Below are 17,885 nucleotides of genomic sequence, written 5' to 3' on the forward strand. Positions count from 1 at the left end.
CTAACTTCTCCCTTTTCTTCACTGTCACCTTAGTTTTCACAGGCAGGGGAAGGCAAGAGTGGTGAGTTACCTCTAGCTAATGTTGTTATGCTAACTTGATGGATACCAGTAACCACACTCATTCAAATTTCAGAAGAAACAGAATTTTGCTTTCAATGCAGAAGGCAGATGCACTGCTCTTGCAAGTGTAGGAAACTAGTAGAACCATCATTCTGGCACAAGAATATTTTGGAGCTAGTCAGCTACTTTATTCGGTTCTGGTAAACAGACATCTCAGTCTTTACTGAAGCCTCGACAACTGAAAAGCTTTTTCAAAACAACTTTTATTCTGCTTGAAGACTTATTACAATTTTTAAAGCAACTTAAAAACAAGACACAGCTCCATCAACTCTATAGCTTGAACAGAATTTCAAGGAGGCATGTTTTCACTGTTGCCTTGTGAAGGCAATTTACAACCCACTTTACCCTCCACCTCCTTGAAGACCATTTTAAAACAAAGCAATCTTAATGTTTTAAAGACATTTAACAGAACAGAGCTTTATTTTTAAAAACAAGAATAAAAAAAAATAGCAGCATCTTGGGCAGCTAATGCAGTCTCATTAGGACAAGCGCAATGTAACGTTACCAACTCCCCCAGTCCAGTTTAGCTCTCCAGTCAGCAAATACAACACGATTCTACATAAAATGTTGCATTTTGGAACCCCATCCTATGGGAGGCATTGTGTTTTGAGCTGCCCATTTCTAAAAGTGACCCTGAAAAAAATACTACCAGGATTCACTTTCCCAACTTAATACCATGCATAGCAAAAGCACTGTGTGAAAATCAGCGTAAGTTTTCCCCATTAGAAGCATCTGCATGTTTTCCCAAGCATTATTATTTCATTGCCAATTACAAGACAAAGCCATTTCTTTACTACAGAACAGCTGACACCAAATAGAAAATTTGAAGATTTGGTTTTACAGATTTTTTGACAAGATTTTTTAGATAACTGAACTATACAGACAAGCTTTTTTTTTTTTTTTTTTTTTTTTTTTTAGAAAAAACAACAACACAGAAACTGCATTTGGAAACATGCTGCACCCACGAAGGTCTAGTGCGTTTGTGTCTTACACAAAATTAATGATATCACTTACTGAATTCAGCAAAATGATCACATTTGGTGAAAATGCACCTATACTGAGATCTATTCATATATAAACACAGCAAGTGTGTGCGCATATGCACAAGATGCACACATGCAATATCCCCAAACAGAAACTCCTAATTTTGCTTGTGGGTGTTGGTTCTCTGTGTTTTGCCTCATACCTTTCAAAAGCCTTGCACAACTGCTGCTGCAGTGCAGCATAATTCAGGGATTTAAAATGAAATTAAAAATTCCCCGAACAACTGGAAAAAAAAAAAAAAAAAGAACCAAAACAGTTCCCACCTTTCAGACATACCAGGTGGAAAAAGTACACGTCAATAGAAACACAGAAGCAATGTGTTTCTTCGGTTATATCCACATGCTTTTTTTTTTTTTTTTTTTTTTTTTTCTTCAGTTTATTAGTCTGAGATCAAATCAAAACTGGAGTGAACAGTACGGTATATTAAGGACAAACTCTGCAGTGAATAGGGCCTTTGGCAGGATGCAGATCTATGCATTAAGGAGGGAGGGAAATACAGAGGCCACACAATACCTAGGTACCAAAGTAATCCCACTCAGGCCCACTTGGAGGGCGCAAGTGATCCTTGTGAATTGCACAGACCCTGTGTAGGCAGAACTTCCCTTAACGAAGCCCTAAGCATTTATCCCCACAACATAGTGCTTATTTCTCATTGTTGCTTGTGCAATAAAAGCAAGTGCCAAATTTGCACGCACACTATTTTTTCTCTGCTAGAACCACAGATGAAGTGAAGTAGTACAGCACAACAGGAACAAATGACATCCCTTACTGGGCTGGGCATGCTAAGGATATGGCCCACTGACACAGCAGAGGTTTACTTAATATGAGGAAAATCAGATCCAAATGCCTTAACTCCATGAAATTCCTTGAGAAATACAAAGTGAAACATCCATTCAGATTACATATATTTTGCTTATAGAGAAAAAAAAAAATACAATTTTACTCGTAAAATATTTAACATTCAAAAATTAATATATGTCTGAAGAATACCTTGGATTGCTACAAGTGTTACGTTGTGTATTGAGCTAATTTGTAACTTCAAGCCCAGTAGTATGACTGTCATGCTAGAGCAATTGTTGGTGTTTTCCACAGTAAAAAAAAAAGTTACTAGAATACCAAATTTACATGATTCTATTGTGGGAGGCCTGAAAAGAGTGGAATGCAGAAGGGAAGGCATGAAGACTAAAATTCTATTCAGAAAAAAAAAAAAATCAGAATAATTTTGCAAGTGGTAACTATCCCGACACATGAATGTTGGTTGAATCTTGTTTCCTGATATAGATTCTAGCAAGAAAATACATCTATAGGAAAGCAAAGACAACCTACCAAATAAAGCACAAAATCCAAATAAGATTAAAAGATTTACAGCCTCATAAATGAAGGGATAATGTAAAAAAATAGAAGACAATATAAAAATTACTGGAGACCTGCACATTTCTTATTATTTCCAATGGCTTAAGAAGCACTGCATACTTGGAATCAAACCACATGTATCTCTAAAGCAGAGCTATTACGAGACACCTTGATGGCAAAACATGGCCATCACAAACCATCCACAGTGAATTGCCCCAGAATTACTGATAAGTTCACTTTAGTTGAATTTTTTAAATTTCCCTTAACTGAACCATAACTGAAAATCTCTGGAGCTTGAAATTATGAAAGTGTTCACTTTGATATTCTCTCAGTCTACAAAGTTATGAAAACAAATCCAAAGTGTTAATTAGGAAAGCCTTATCACTGTCAAAAAACAGAGGTTTTCCAGTTGTAATTCGCTCTATGTTGTATCCGATTGTTCTACCTAAAGATGGGAACTTTTTTCAGAATATTAATATGAAAAAACAAACTTCAGCAACAGTTTAGAGAAACGTCCTTCATATGAAATGAAAATACCTTGACATGCTGACAAGAATTCTGCCGCAGTAGATCAAGATGTCATTTATTTACTATGAAGCATGATTTCATTCTGAAATCCAACCTATCTAACCCAGTAGCCAAATTTTCCTGTTTTTCTGCAGTCATTATCAGAGAAGGATACACAATTCTTTATCTTCTAAATACAAAGACAATCATGACAGAAGTTCAAAATGCTTCAAAAAGCAAACATAGCATGGTACCGTATTCTAAAGATGCCTCTGAAACAATATTGTTGGAGTCCATGATATTTTGTAAGGTTCATATATTTTTTATTGAATAAAGCAGCTTTGAAGCTTATCAGGCACTGCCCAACAAAATATTTAGTCAAAAAAAAAAAAAAAAAATTACGAACTTTTAAAACGTGGAGCTAGTAGCTCAATATTCTGTACAAAGAAAACTGTAAAATATTTCATAGTTTTAATTATGAAGCCAACTCTTGGTGGCTTCCTGTACATTAAAAAAAAAATATTGTCAGGCAAAAAAAAAAAAAAAGTAAAAAGGAAGCAAGGAAAGAAAGAAAAACAAGTTTAACCTGTAGACATGCTCAAGAGAAGACTACAGCCTAAAGAAAATTCAGTATTGCATAGCATAGTCTAAGAATTCAGCTTTTAGCAAACAGAAAGAGGAAAAGAGAAGCAGTTTGGTACTGATAGTTTGCATCAATGATAGTTAGCCATCCAACACTATGTACACTATTATAGACTGTATGCCATTGAAAGACCTGTTTTCTTAAAACAGGATTTTTAAACGTCTAAGCGAAACACTTTCTGGCACTTCACTATCACGATTTCTCTTAACAGCATACTGTAACTGAAGTCCTTTAAAGTGTCCCTTATAAATGAAAGTGCCATTCTGCTACATGTCATTCACCAGAAACCAAAAAATCCACAATGCTGTGTGTCTGGATCCATTGAGTGCGGCAACACCAAATCCCAGCCAGGTCGGGACCAAGAAATTCCAATAAGTGAATGAAAAGACCTCTTAAACATTGTGTTTGCAGAATCCAATGTTTTAGCTGGTAAAGCTTCAGAAGTGGTCGTAAACAAGCACCATGGTTAAAGGCCTCTATGTCCCTGCAGGGAGATCAGGTTAGATTTCTTACTCTTGTGTTTTCCGTTTCTCAATTGGGAAGGAAAAAAAAAAAAGCACTTCAGATTAGAAGCATACATTCACAGCTTAATGCTGTGATCTCTCCCACTGCAGTTGTGAAGGAAAGCTCTAGTCCCATCTGAAGACAGACAGCTTTGACACTGCAGCTCAAATTCTTGAGTAAGACTGAAAGGAGCCTTCTCTCTCCAGAGGCCTCAATGTTGTCAATTCTCTCCTTTAGAAAAAAACCAAACAACCCAGAGTATTAAGATCTTCATCGCCTCTGCTGTGCATATACTGGGTAGGCTAGCGTGACATTGAGAGAGTCATTGTGCTGCACGAGGGATGTGTGTTGATAATGTAGCACCAGTTCTTTCAGAGAGTTGTACAAGTTATATGGCTCTGCAAATCCATACCCAGTAGGTGTTTTGTTTATCACACAGTGCTTCACTTCTCCATCCACCCTAAACAGGAAAAGAAACAAACAGTTTTTAGTTTCCCAATACCATAAAACTAAGCTGGAAACTAAGATGTGGACAAGAAACCTTAAAATGCTCATCACTGCATAGCACTCTTGTCTTCTATGGTAGGATACTGGTAAAAGGCTACGTTTAACCTGAATTCCCAGGTGCTGGGCTACTCTACACAGGACACAGGAGATAGGCAGGATTTAGTAGCTGCAGATAGATGAGTTGTTTTGTGCCCTATGTTCCTTTCTTCATGGCCTGAAGACTTGTTGATCAGCTTCTAAGCCTAAAGATCCAATGGAAACCATGCATATGCAAATATATATCTACACCCCTTGCTCAAGGCCCAGCATTTGAGCTGCCTCAAAGGTTGTTCAAATCATTCACAGGTTAGAGTACATACACAACAGAGCAGGCGTAGCAGCCTTGTTTGCTGCTCTCTCGAACAAGGAATGTTCCATCTCGCTTTCCTCGCAGGAGATTTTCAGCTTGGCTTCTATTGATATTTCCCACATTCCATGTTCTCTCATCATGATGTGGCAGGTCTTCATCATCATCCACCATAGAGTATTGGCTGTCAAAATACGACAAAATATTTGTTGTGCAACATGTTGCAGAGCTACACGCAATGTGCTGCAGGAATAAGGTAGACCACCTTTCATATTACTTGGGAAAACACTAAGTTATTGGTTAGTAGGTCACCTCTTAGACAGAACTAGGGGTGTAAATCATGTAATACATTTCACTTGCTGAATAAAAATAAGACTTACGGACCTTGTTTCTTTTAAAAATACTCATATGGATCTGAAGGACATAAAAAGGATGCTGTCTTATTCTCCAGAATATGCTGCAAACACTTCGGTACCTCTACCATTGCCCCACGTTTTGGTAAACAGCAGCCCAGTGAAATCAATATCCACTGAGTCAGCTTTATTTCCAAAGATCAGAACACTTGGTCAGCAGTGAAAAATCATGCAACATATTGATTACATCTGCTGCATGTGAAAGCTACAAGCAGTAGTACAGGTAGATAAATTATTTATATGAAAGATGGCTTTGTAGAAAGGGTTACATAGTAGAGGATTCTCTTTTCTTATAACCAGATTATGAAGAAAACATGTAGTAATATATAATAGGACCTTCTCTAACAGAACAGTCACCTCTACAAAGCTGATTCAGACTTTTAAAGAATTCTCTGAGTTAAACCCATTGTGAAAGAAGATGCCTCTGCTTCAGCTATGTGGACACCACCACTTCAACATATTACAGTTTAAGTGCAGCCTATTTGCCAGCAGCCTGCAGTGGTGGGCACTGCCTCTCCCACTCTGTTTACAACCGGTCTTTCTGAAGAATCTCCAAGTAGTCCACCAAGATAAGCAACCTCACATGGATATAATTCATTGGGAAAGATGGGTTCTCTTTTTTTTTTTTTTGCCCCTCCGGGTTTTACAGCTGCTTATTACACTCATTTACTCTCTTTGCAACTTCAGAAAAAAAGTCAAGTTCTAAAAATTTAATTTGTCAGTAGAAATCTAAGTACTTAACAGATTCACTGACAAGGACAGTCTCCGAGACAAAGGAAATGAAGATTTTCTTTAAACAGCTTCACTTACTATTTTGATGTTACCTAGTATAGGATAACACCATAATATCAGCAACTGCAATTTGGAAACAGTCTGTCTGCACCTAGAAGACCTTCTGAACAATTTATCCACTCATATGGCATCTCTCTAAGACACTAACACCTTATAATCTTCACTTCATTCACAAGAACAAAGACACAGGTTAAGTTCTTGTGCTCTGCTATGGTAACCTGATCCACACTTCCCTGAGTAATGGCCAAGTAGGGTCTGACAAAGTGTCCTTTTGAATATCTGTATTAGGCCTGCTGCCATGTGTTAACTGTGTGCGCTGTTACAAGAGACCTAAGCTAGAGATTCCCCTTTTGTAGTCCTGGAATCAAATACATTCTACCTCACTTCTGTGCAAGATGATTTGAAACACCAGGAATATTTAAATCTCAGGATACTCACTCTTCTGTATTTTCATTTCCAAGCCATTCATTTAGCTTCTTTTGCCGAACACCTTTTTGAGTCAGCCACCTGGAGAATAATTGCAAAACAAAATTAATTATTAGTCACAGAAGTTGGATGTCAGTTAAAAAAAAAAGAAAAATCAAAGCAAGAACTTGTTAATTCATAATGATACTTACATCAAGTACTGGTCTCTTGTCTTCCTCAGCTGTATGAGGTCTGGCTTAATGCTGTTCATTCTCTTGTCTATCTCTCTATATTCAGCTGCTTGCTTCTTTAAGTCCTCTTCTAATCTACGCCTGCTGTCCACAATTTCACTTATTCGAGACTTCAGTTTTTCATAGTTGTGCATAATTCTGAATAGAACAATGTGATAGGTTATATTCTCGTGTTTTATTTTGACCTTTATACCTTCTGTTTTCTCATCAAGACAACTAAAAGAACAGATCATTTCTCTAAATGTAGCTTCATGTTCTGCAGTTCACATCTACCCCATTTGAAGTCTTCTTTCCTTACAACTGATCTACTTTAACTTTGCAGTCTTACTTTGGTTTCGCAAATACAAATACTGACCTTTGTATTTCTTTTTCATTTCCTTCTCGTTTAAATTTTTCAATGTATTCCTTACTGTATCTCTCTTGCGTCTGGCACTGCTCTTCAAATATTTTTATTGTTTCATTAAATGCTTCAATAGCTGTTCTTTTCATTTGAATTTCCTGAAAATAAAATAGTTGTTTAAATTATAGTGGTTATCAAACAGAGGGATAATTTACTGGCTTGTATCATGGAAACACTTGAGCATGTTTTAACAATGACTTCAATATCCAATTACCAGAATGTATTCTGTCTGCAGTACAAAATAGAGAAATTGGATCTGTGCAAGAGGCTATCATGATAAGGCTTTCCAGGAAAGAAAACCTACTAGACAAAGAGTTAGATGCAATCTCTGTTTTGTATAAGTAAGTTTTGTTTCTGAGGATTAAAGCCCTGTGGCAATCCAATTTTCCCTTTGTATCAAGGCTTAGAAGTACAGCTGACTTTCTGAAATAAAAAAATTACAAGCCACTGGAAAGGACAGATCTCCAGTCATCTAGTCCATCCTCCTGCCTCTACCTAGCTAGTCAATACCTAAGTCTTTGTAGTGATGAAACGCAAGTTGCCTGCACACCTCCGTTTTTTTTCTATTATTTTCAGTCTTACCTTCTGCTAACTTTAAGGAACAGTCTGGATTCCAGTGGTGTAAAACAGCACTAATTCACTGATGCTTCAAGACATGGTAGTAATTGTTTAAAATGAAAGGAGGATAGAAGCAGCTTTTCCTTCTATCAGTGTATCTACACGCCACCTCCCTAGCCTGCATAGCTGAAAGCAGATCTTTTCAAAACTGGTGATAAAACAGAATGCGTCCTTGCATATGTGTCTTGAAAACCGTAACTTGGACAGAAGAGGACAGCATGCAGAAGTGCTGGTAAATCAAAGTAGCTCTGTGACTGCTTTGGATGCATGTGTCACCCTTGAGCATAGTGTTAAGTTGCAGGTGGCGACTGTTCAAATACAAGTAAGCAGTTCCATTGCACTGAGCTAGCACATTAAGTATGTTGTTTTCCTGTTTTTGAGCAACAGTAAAGGCAGTGGAAGAGAGGAGGAAGAAGGAAAAAGATGGCAGTATGAATTTACAGTAACATTCTTCTCAACACACAATAGTCTTTTGTTTCAAACATGTCTTACCTGAGACGTTCGTGTATAGTCTTCATAGAGTCTGTCATATTCTCGGCTTTTTTCTTGGAACTGGGTATTATACTCATGTAATTTCTTACCCACTGCTTCAATGCTATCCTCTTTAACAACTTGATCCTGGGAACAGAAGAAAAGATATTTCATAAATCAACAACACACTGCACAGATTTTCGGAACTGCTTACAAAAGTTCAAATATTTACATGGTAAATGTGACACCTCTTTTATCAATATAGAGGTAAGATGTACTATATGCACCATGTGCAAATACAAATGAAATTAATGACAAAAAGCAGTTTTCCGTAACGAGTGTGCAGTTTATACCAGAAATGATATATTTCATCTGCAATGAGTGGGCTATCTATTATTTACATAAGCTTATTTCTTAATAACGTATCTACAGTATTTAAAGTTTTAATTATTTATAAGCAGCTTCTGGAGCTAGTTTTAAATAAAAATACTCACTTTCACATTCCTTTTATTTTTTACAATATTAACAGAGCTGAAATTCTTTGTAACTGTCTGCGATAATTTCCCTTTATCTACGTGGAACACAAAGAAAATAGAGCAAATTACCTGCTGGTACTTAGACACTGGATACAGTAATTTTACATCAAGTTTGGGATTGTACTGAGCTAGAGATTCATTCCGGTAGTGGTTTATTAGCTCAACCACAGAGTTGAAAGTCAGTGGGTCAGAAAAGCCGTATTTCCCATCTCGGTGAAATATTTTGATTAATTTGTTATTTCCTCCTTTCCTGCAAATAAAGTTTGTTATAAAGTGAGGCATACTTGGAGTACTATTTCCTAAAGAACACTGTCTTTTCAATGCAGTACTGCCTTTTGCTGTCACATATTTCAGACCTAACATCTTACCTCAGAGTAAGTGTGTAGTCCCCATGCATTTTGGTTGAAGCATCTCGTACCAAAAAGGTACCATCAGCAGTGTCTCGAAGTTTCTCATTTACTTCTTCTCTAAAATGAAAGCAAAAGTAAATAATCATTTCAGTTACTTCTCACTCCATTATCATCTCTCTGTGCTCCAAATTCTTGTTTTAAAATAACTGTTTTATAAGCCTCCTTGATCTCCATATAAACTCAGACAGTTATTTAAAAACTTATTTACTATTACTGTAGAACAACTGGGATACAAAAACACTATATTCTATGTCCTCTCACTGCTGAAACAAAATGATATTCTTGCAGAGTTCTTCTGCTTGTTCATACAAGCCTGCGCAATCAGAGCAGCCAGTGCTGGTCTAATGTACCTATATATAGTACATTTAAAAATGTTGCTAATACATAGCACTTGTTAGTCTGGCTTGTTAAGTACTGTGCCTACAGTTGTGGTTCTGGACGAAAAACAGGGTAAAAAAATACTTGTTTCTCAGTGGTGTCCTTCATGCTAGTATTTCATACAGCTATCTTAAAATAACAGAACAATCACCAAATCATTTCATGCATTACATTCTAATGGACTGCTAGTAACTTTTTAGTCATGTCTGGAATAAAACCAAATGTGATATGATTGTGTTGGAAAATATCCTAAAAATAGCTCTTATTACTGTAATTTTCCTGTATTTATGCAGAGTACATAAAAAAAGAATAACACAGCAAGAACATAAAGTCAAACACGAGAACTACATGTCTTGAGCTGATTTACCTTGATATATCTCCCCAGTACCATTCAGCATCTTGTAATGACATGTTGTTATTCATGCCGTTGTTAGTTACAGTATTAGGTTTCGGTGGCTTAGGAGGCAGTGCTACAAATAAAGGGGGGAAAAGTTCATTATAACTCATTGAAAACATGACCACACATCCCCTGAAATTACAGATTATTACATGAATGAGAAAAGAAATAGTTATGGAGTATTCCACCTCCAGCAGTATTTAAAAGTAACCAAGGGAATGAAGATATTTTTCTGAAAACAATACAATTCAACAAGATAGATGTACTGTTTCAAAAAAAAGTATGCTAGTCTTCCAATAATGTATTTTAAGCAAAATATAACATCTTATCTCTTTCTTCTCTGATAAGAACATTAAAAAAAAAATATTCTGAAGTTTGGTTTTACCTTCTTCCACTATCTCCAGTAACCGTAAATAATAAAACATGCAGAAATTAAATTTTTTTTCTCCTACACAGTGATCTTATAGTAATGCTGTTGTCTCACCTAGAAGCTGAGTAATAGAAAATGCAAACCCACAGCAGTACTGTACGTTTTAATATTATGAACTGGATTTCCATGATCCTCTGCATTCTGTGCAATGATTTGCCAAAAAACACTTTAAGAAACCCGTATGTGACCCAAATATCCCTTGCGTTAATCTTAGAATTCTTCAGAATAAATTGTCTTCCAAATGCCAGGGCTGATTAAAAACCACAGCCCCTTTCCTCAATGTCAAAGATGTATACGTATACCAGTGGCTGCCAGAGGAAGACACTGCAGAACTCCTGACTTACTAGCAAGGGGGACTATATGGGGGTCAGGAATAAAAAATCATCCCAGCTCTTTTAGTTTCTTAGTAAGTACAACACTCCTTATGAACATCCCTGTATGTATATTATACTGGCTACAAAAGATGATGCAATGAAAATAAAGAGAGCACAGTATTTTTATATGATACGAGAAGATGATGTGATATCAAGCATTCAATTAATATTGTTAGACTTTAAAAATCAGTTCTTTCTAAAACGATCCAAACCAACAGTCTGTAATCACTGCTTCAGAAAATAGAAGTGTTATTACAGCATCTCCTTTTAGCCACAGCGTTAAACAAATATAGCAAAAAATAATTACAAAAGAAATGAAATTCTTCAAAACAGACAAAAAAATAATCAAAGCAGAAACAGGTTAATTCAGAAAAAAAATCAATTAAGTAAGCAGGCAGGTAATTCTACACGTTATGATACTAGTTACTATAAACAAGCACTGAAATACAATTCTTACTAAGGAAAAAAAGGAAAAACTATTTGTAGCACTGACAATGTAAATAAATCTTACATATCCACTAAGAATTTTTCAGCATCTATCATAGAGATAAAAAAGAATTAAGTCTTCCATAATAAGACTGCAGTTTTACCTGGTGGATCCATTTCTATGTAAAACATCAAGTCTGTGCCACAGTTTATATCTGTCTTAGGATATTCTATATCCAGTTCTTCCATATTCCAAACAGTATTGTACATTTGTATGAGTTTCACTGAGTAAGCTCAGATACAAGGAAAGAGTCAGGCTCTCTTTGTAATGGTGTCTTGGAATTCATTTTAAAACCTATAAGGGGCTGCACTGTAACCTATTACATCATAATCCTCAGCCAATCATGTCAAAATAATGTCACCAGACCACTCCTGTTTCATCATTTTGTTCTACGTTAATCTTCGAACAATTTCAGTTTCAGAAGGAACCTGCATTTAGCAGAACCGCAATATAAACCTGGTATTTATTACAAGCAAAAAGACAGAGCGGGCTCTTCTCACACACCCTTGTTTCCATTTCATTTTCCTGACTTTGCAGCATGGTACAGTCCAAGGCAGGCAGGATGACAAAAGGCTGATATGCTGCAGCACGTAGCTCTCACACACCACACGCACACAACACATGCACGCTCACACACAGCACGGCTCCCTTTATGGATAGGTAGGTCACTTCTTAGATTCATTTTCCTACTCAGATGCCTGGAGTTTATCGCTGAAAAGGCTTTGGAGGGTTTCTGTACATGTTAAGATATGGAAGGGAATAAGAGCATGACTCTGCATGCGTGTTTGTGTGTGTCAGTATCCGTTATGTGCCCATTACACACACATGTACTTAAGCACGTACGTATCCACATAATGAAATATATATATATATATGAAATACATTTTCAAACTGTACAGATTTCTGTATTTTAATGGGCACACAGATCTGATGCTCCCAGAATTACTATATAAAGGGGACACACTGCAATAGATGCCTCCCCCCAGCATCACTTTATAATAAAATACAATTCCAGCTGATCTGGACTAACTCATCTCGAAACCTAAACATCAAATATTGTAACCTTACATTCACCAGGCTCTCCAACACTGTGGAATAAAGTAAAAAAAAAACTGAGTTAAGATCTTGAAAAATGATTTTGCTGAATATAGAACGCCAGTCTGTCAGGATACAGCAGGATTTAGTTTACCTTTTCACATTGTTTCTTCACCCTGTTCTCACTGAAATACCAAGTTAACAAGAGTCCTTGTCAGCATCTTCATCCAAACTTGACTTTACATCTCCCGTGTACTCCTGGTGCTCAGAAATATTCTTTCTAACCGCCCATCATGGACTGCCACTCTGTCAGACCTCTTTGGGAAACATGCACAGAACAGGCTATTGATTCCAGAGCAGAGTGCTGTGGAAAGCAATCCAAGTGCTTCATCCTCACTATCCTCTACGGCAGCAGAAAATCAGATACCAAAAATAACCACAACAAAGGGTAACTGTAGCAACTATCTGTGCCTCATCATAAGGAATCCTGCTGCAGCTGAAACGTGCTCTATCTCACAAATACTCAGTAAAAAATTAAGACAATTTCTAGTTTTTCCAAGCATTTCACACAGATCTCCCCTCCTTCTGCTCCCCTCACCAGCTCACCGCCTTCATACAAGAGTTAACACATCAGAATATGTCTGGAGTACCAACAGTTAAAAAAAATGCATGTTGCTCTGCATTATATGTTAAGGAGCTTACATTCATTGTGAAGCAGACTCCCCTCCCTGCTTAGGTAGACATGCTACACAGATTCCTTCCATTTTCAAAGTGAAACAGGATACTTAAACTCATCTCATGCACAAGTCCTGACACCGCGCTCCGACGTTTGCCCACCTGCTACCTAAACATTGAGCTGCCAAGGTAATTATTTAAATTAAGTTACAAAGAGATCCTGCAAAGACTACAAGGCTGCACTCAGGTCAAATGTGGGATCAGCAATGTTTTTTGTTCTGTTGAATGAAGCTTTTCAGGAGAAATTACTTCTCCCCGGATTCAGCTCTGGCTGAATTGAGTCTGCTGTGCTGCACAAGCGGTTGCTGCTCAGCCGAAGGCAGGCTCACTCGCGGGCAGGGAAAGACAGGAGGCACACAGGCGTTTCCCTGCGTAACCCACAGGTAGCTGACCTTCACTCCCATATTTTAAGACTATTAAATCCCTACTTGGTAATCAGATACAGTAAAATAGTTCCATAAAGTGATGAAGAAAACAGAAAGAAATTCCGAATCACTTACTTTGTAAATTACGCATTGCAAATGCTTGCCCTTGTTACACAGTCTGAAAAGACAATCCAACAACCTGAAAAATTGGCTTCCTCTTATAAAAATCTTCATTAAAAAAAAAAAAAAGCAAAACAAAAAACTTCTTTGAGGGAACTGCTCTGAAGCAGACAATAATTCGGAAAAAGAAGACTCTGCTTTCCAACCACTGTTCCACCAAAATCTCTGCAATATGCAATGAGAAAATCCCAGCCTTCTTCTCAACTGTTTACAGCACTGTGCTCTACAGAAGGTATCCTCTTACTCTGATTCATCATTAAAAAGTGAACCTGACTTTAGTACTGTTTAAAAAAAAAAAAAAAAAAAAAAAGAAACCACCACCCTCAGTAGCTTGCATGTCTCTCAGAGATAAAGATCTCAGTTTCATGATTAACTTGGGCAGGTTCAAATATTTGCTGAGCCAGGGATTTAAGGTGGGGGAGGGGAGCCAAATTCAAAGTAAAAGTTGTCATCAGCCAACAAGTGGTCAATGCAGGGCTAACTTTCTCATTTTAGCTAAGTAAGCGAGAAGACCATTGTAAGAGGCCCTAAATAGGCTCTGCAACCTGCTGCTGAGTGCAGTATTGAAGAGACACACTAAGAACAAACTAACTACAGGAAGTGGCTTTCTGCAGAAAAATAAAACAGAATCAAAATCTTCCTTGAAAAGAGCTGCATTTCACAGGTCAGCCCTGTGCAAGCTAAATAGCCTGCTTGCAACCACAGCATCACCTCCTGCTCTGGATCACAAATACAGGTGTTGCATGAAAACCCTCAAAATGAAGCTGAGAGGCATTTTACCCAGCTCTTGTAAAGTGGAAAAAGCAGAGGAAACACCTCTCTATCTATGTTTGCCAGCATGTCAGGGTTACTCACTTCATGCAGGCAGGTGGGAAAAGGGACTGCCCAGAGAGGGTCAAATCTATCCCCCTTGCCTTACTGTTTGGTGGAGATCTGTCCTCTTAATGAATGGAGCAGCAATTGAAGAGCCCGTTCTGTTTTGTGCATGACAGTTAACTTCTTTGCGAGCTATACCTTTATAAAGAAGTAAATCCAAAGTGAGAGGAGAAACAGCAGACCACCGGGTTCAATTCAGAGAAAGGAGGAAGGGGATGAGTATTTTCCTCCCACTTTTTGGAAACAATTGAGAGTTTCTGGTAGCAGGGTACTGTGAGATGTGCTTGCAGTCTTTCTGGCAGTCAAATAGCACTGAAATTGTCAACCCACAAATACTCCCCCTATCCAAATCCCTTTATGCTACAAAATACTGTATCTACCAAAATTCGCTTATACTTCATTATACTGTTATCTTCAGTACAATTTTAATGTTTTACAATTCACAGATCAACTTCACCTATAAAAATCACTCAACTTTTCAAATTCTAGCCTTTGCCTACTTGAACAATTATGTTATACATATAATTTAAAGCAGTGCCATCATAAAAGGAAAGGCTACTGCAAATTAAGACAGTAACCAGTATTTCTTAAAGCATGGCATTGCACAGCCACAGCACAAGAATAGTGTAGCTCCTACTGGTAACTGATTTGCCTCCTATTTATTGCTAAAAATTACAAAAGAGCTTGGTAACACTTTTCGTTTTATAGGGCCAAGATACAGATGCATATTTTCAAAGAAGATAGAACAATCCAAAGTTGGTTCACTTAATTATCATTTTAAAAACCGTGGGTATAGAGGTATAGATGAAAGATAAGACTGTTCCTAAATCCAGGCTTTTTTTTTTTTTATTCCTCTGCCTTGTGCAAAAATCAATGTCTAAAATCATACTGCGGAAGGAACCACACACATTTTCAAAAAAATAAATTCTTGCATGCACACTCCAGCATTTTCACACAACTGAACCTTCTTTTATTCAAATTCAAATTTCAAAACACTGAGCGGTGCTCAGTAGATGTGCATTTTCAGAAAGCAATAGCATACTTCTTTTTGCACTCTTAAGCACAAAGCTCACCTATCAATATCAATAACCAATTTGTTTCTGTAAAATGATGCATAAAGCAGAAAAGCCTGACAGGTTTGCATACACTTACGTATGAGTATAAATTAACACACATTAATCTGTAAATAATTCTTACAATGCCACATTTTTCAGTTTTACCAAATACACTCAACTTGGTATTGAGAAATATAAAGTATGTCCTACTGTCAAAATCTAATGCAAGAAATCAGCAATGCTAGGGCTGACGTTATCAACGCATTTTGCTCTTTGCTACATCGGTTATGAAGCCTGACTTCCATTAGCTTAGAAGGGGAGCCCTCTGCTGGGTGAGAAGCCAATGCACAGCAGCAGGTACAAAGCCCTCCCAGGGGATGTACTGCCCCTGCTCACACACCAAATCATGTGGCCGACAGCCCAGCAAAACCTGTGACATGATGGATGAGAAGTCCAGACAAGGGACAGGATTCATACATTCCTCATTGTGGCCTCAGACCCTACAGACAGAATTGAACTGAACCTGACCAGCATAGTTCAGGGTAGCTTTGAGACAGACTTCCATAAAAAAAAAAAAAAAAAAGGAAGAGTATCTATAACCTCCCCTGCATTGATTACCGTCTGCTAATCTTGCTGATCTTTTGTACAGCTAAAAGCAAAGTGCCTGCACCGTGGTGATACTGTCAGGATTCTCACTGAATCTCCAGCAGTTAGATGTAAGTCATTATTTCAATTCTTAACTATGGTCTCACAAATAGTAAAACCCACTTCTCCACGCTTATTTTACAACAGTAAAAGGGGACAGGTGGACTCAAGGTGGCTGCCACGCAGCAGCTCCTCCCAGCTCCTGCCCACAATGCCACCACTGACTTTCCATGCTTCTTTCTCTCCACCTCTTCCTCCTTCCCCTTCACTTCCCTGCCCTAGGATACACCTTCCTCTCACACAACCAAAGCCACTCTACACTATTCCACTTCAGAAGGACCCTGACTGCTCCATGTTCTCCCCCCAAACCTACTCCTAATCTCCCATTGCCCTTTGTCAAACAAAGGGTTGCTCGTCATGTCAGCAACACTTCTGTGTCTTCATACACTACAAACATAGGCATAAGAAGTATTCTAGGTTCACTGTTTTAACTTTGCAGAGGGCTAAATGTTACTGTAACAATAACAACAGAAAAACACAGAGTCTGCTGCAGTTACAGGGGAAAAAGAAATTCAGACCACAGTTATTGTTTGATGAATAATAATAATAATAATCCAATAATGGCCTAGCAGTAACGCCTGTTTTTGTGGTACGCTGTGCTGGCAACACTTTTGTATAGGATGCCCAATATACAGTAGCATTCCAATTAGTGTGCTTTCTAATGGGCTGAAGCTAGAACCACAACTGGTGGGTGAAGTGGTATGAAAAAGACCAACAGTTCTGTGAAGGTCTCCTCCCTACTCCAATCAATCATCTCTAGGCCAAGATTTTCATTATCTATTCACTGCCTAAGATACAACTAGAACTTCATGTGCAATTCATTTTAGATGGAATGTTTTCATCCATGCTTTAGAATAATAGAAAGAAGAAATAAAGGAGAATGCTAACCATTCAGCCTGAGGAAAAAAAAAAAAAAACAACAATGGGCAGCACTGGCTTACTTGTAATTGCTTAATTGTCATTACACTACTTTCAACAAGTAAGATTTGTCACGCTTATGTGACAAATAAATTCTCTTTGCTAAAGATCTTCCTTTATTGCAATGTCTCTAAACATTTTTATGGAAATTCAAGCCACAATTCATTGCAGTGAATTGAAGTTCACAATTTGGAAAAATGCATCTTATAGAGTTCTGTGAGAACAAAAAAAACACAGCACTGCAAACAATCAGGTCACCAAACAATTTTGGTGCTGAGCACAGACTTGTGTCCTAATCCTGGAGACTCATTTAGCATTCAGTAAAGATTCAACTTTCAGACTTATTCAAATGCTTTACATGCCTAAGAGCAGAGAAGCTAACCACAGACTGTGAAGTTTGAAAATTTGTACCTCTTTTCAGCATATTAATAGATGTGCAAATATGCTACTGAAAATATTCCATTGGTCAGGATAAACTGTCACACACAAAGAGAAGGAGGTCTATTTTTGTCCTATGAAGAAATCGCAGAAGGACCCTCAAAATAAACAACTGATAACAAAATATTAATTAACCCCAAAGCAATATTAAAAACAAGTATTTGTTTTTAATGACTAATGCTTAATTATTAA

General features: G+C 37.5%; 1 protein-coding gene across 3 annotated transcripts in view; it reads right to left on the reverse strand.

Moving 5' to 3' along the window:
• Window positions 1–305: 305 nt before the first annotated feature.
• Window positions 306–17,885, reverse strand: part of PIK3R1 (phosphoinositide-3-kinase regulatory subunit 1) — a 56,548-nt gene continuing 38,968 nt past the window's right edge. For 2 of the 3 annotated variants that reach the window (XM_042875252.1, XM_042875253.1), the window contains 9 exons: window positions 10,066–10,168; window positions 9,279–9,377; window positions 8,980–9,160; window positions 8,396–8,521; window positions 7,241–7,383; window positions 6,847–7,023; window positions 6,668–6,736; window positions 5,038–5,208; window positions 306–4,631 (listed from right to left, as the gene is read on the reverse strand). In XM_042875252.1, the coding sequence (XP_042731186.1) occupies window positions 4,442–4,631; window positions 5,038–5,208; window positions 6,668–6,736; window positions 6,847–7,023; window positions 7,241–7,383; window positions 8,396–8,521; window positions 8,980–9,160; window positions 9,279–9,377; window positions 10,066–10,168 (1,259 nt within the window). In that variant the 3' untranslated portion in view covers window positions 306–4,441. Of the gene's footprint in view, window positions 4,632–5,037; window positions 5,209–6,667; window positions 6,737–6,846; window positions 7,024–7,240; window positions 7,384–8,395; window positions 8,522–8,979; window positions 9,161–9,278; window positions 9,378–10,065; window positions 10,169–13,656; window positions 13,937–17,885 lie in introns of those variants that run through there. The other variant, XM_042875254.1, reaches the window with a different exon arrangement.

Source organism: Lagopus leucura, unplaced genomic scaffold, assembly GCF_019238085.1.
Source record: "Lagopus leucura isolate 7727_CA_CO unplaced genomic scaffold, USGS_WTPT01 Super-Scaffold_100014, whole genome shotgun sequence".
In the NCBI taxonomy this organism is placed as follows: domain Eukaryota; kingdom Metazoa; phylum Chordata; class Aves; order Galliformes; family Phasianidae; genus Lagopus; species Lagopus leucura.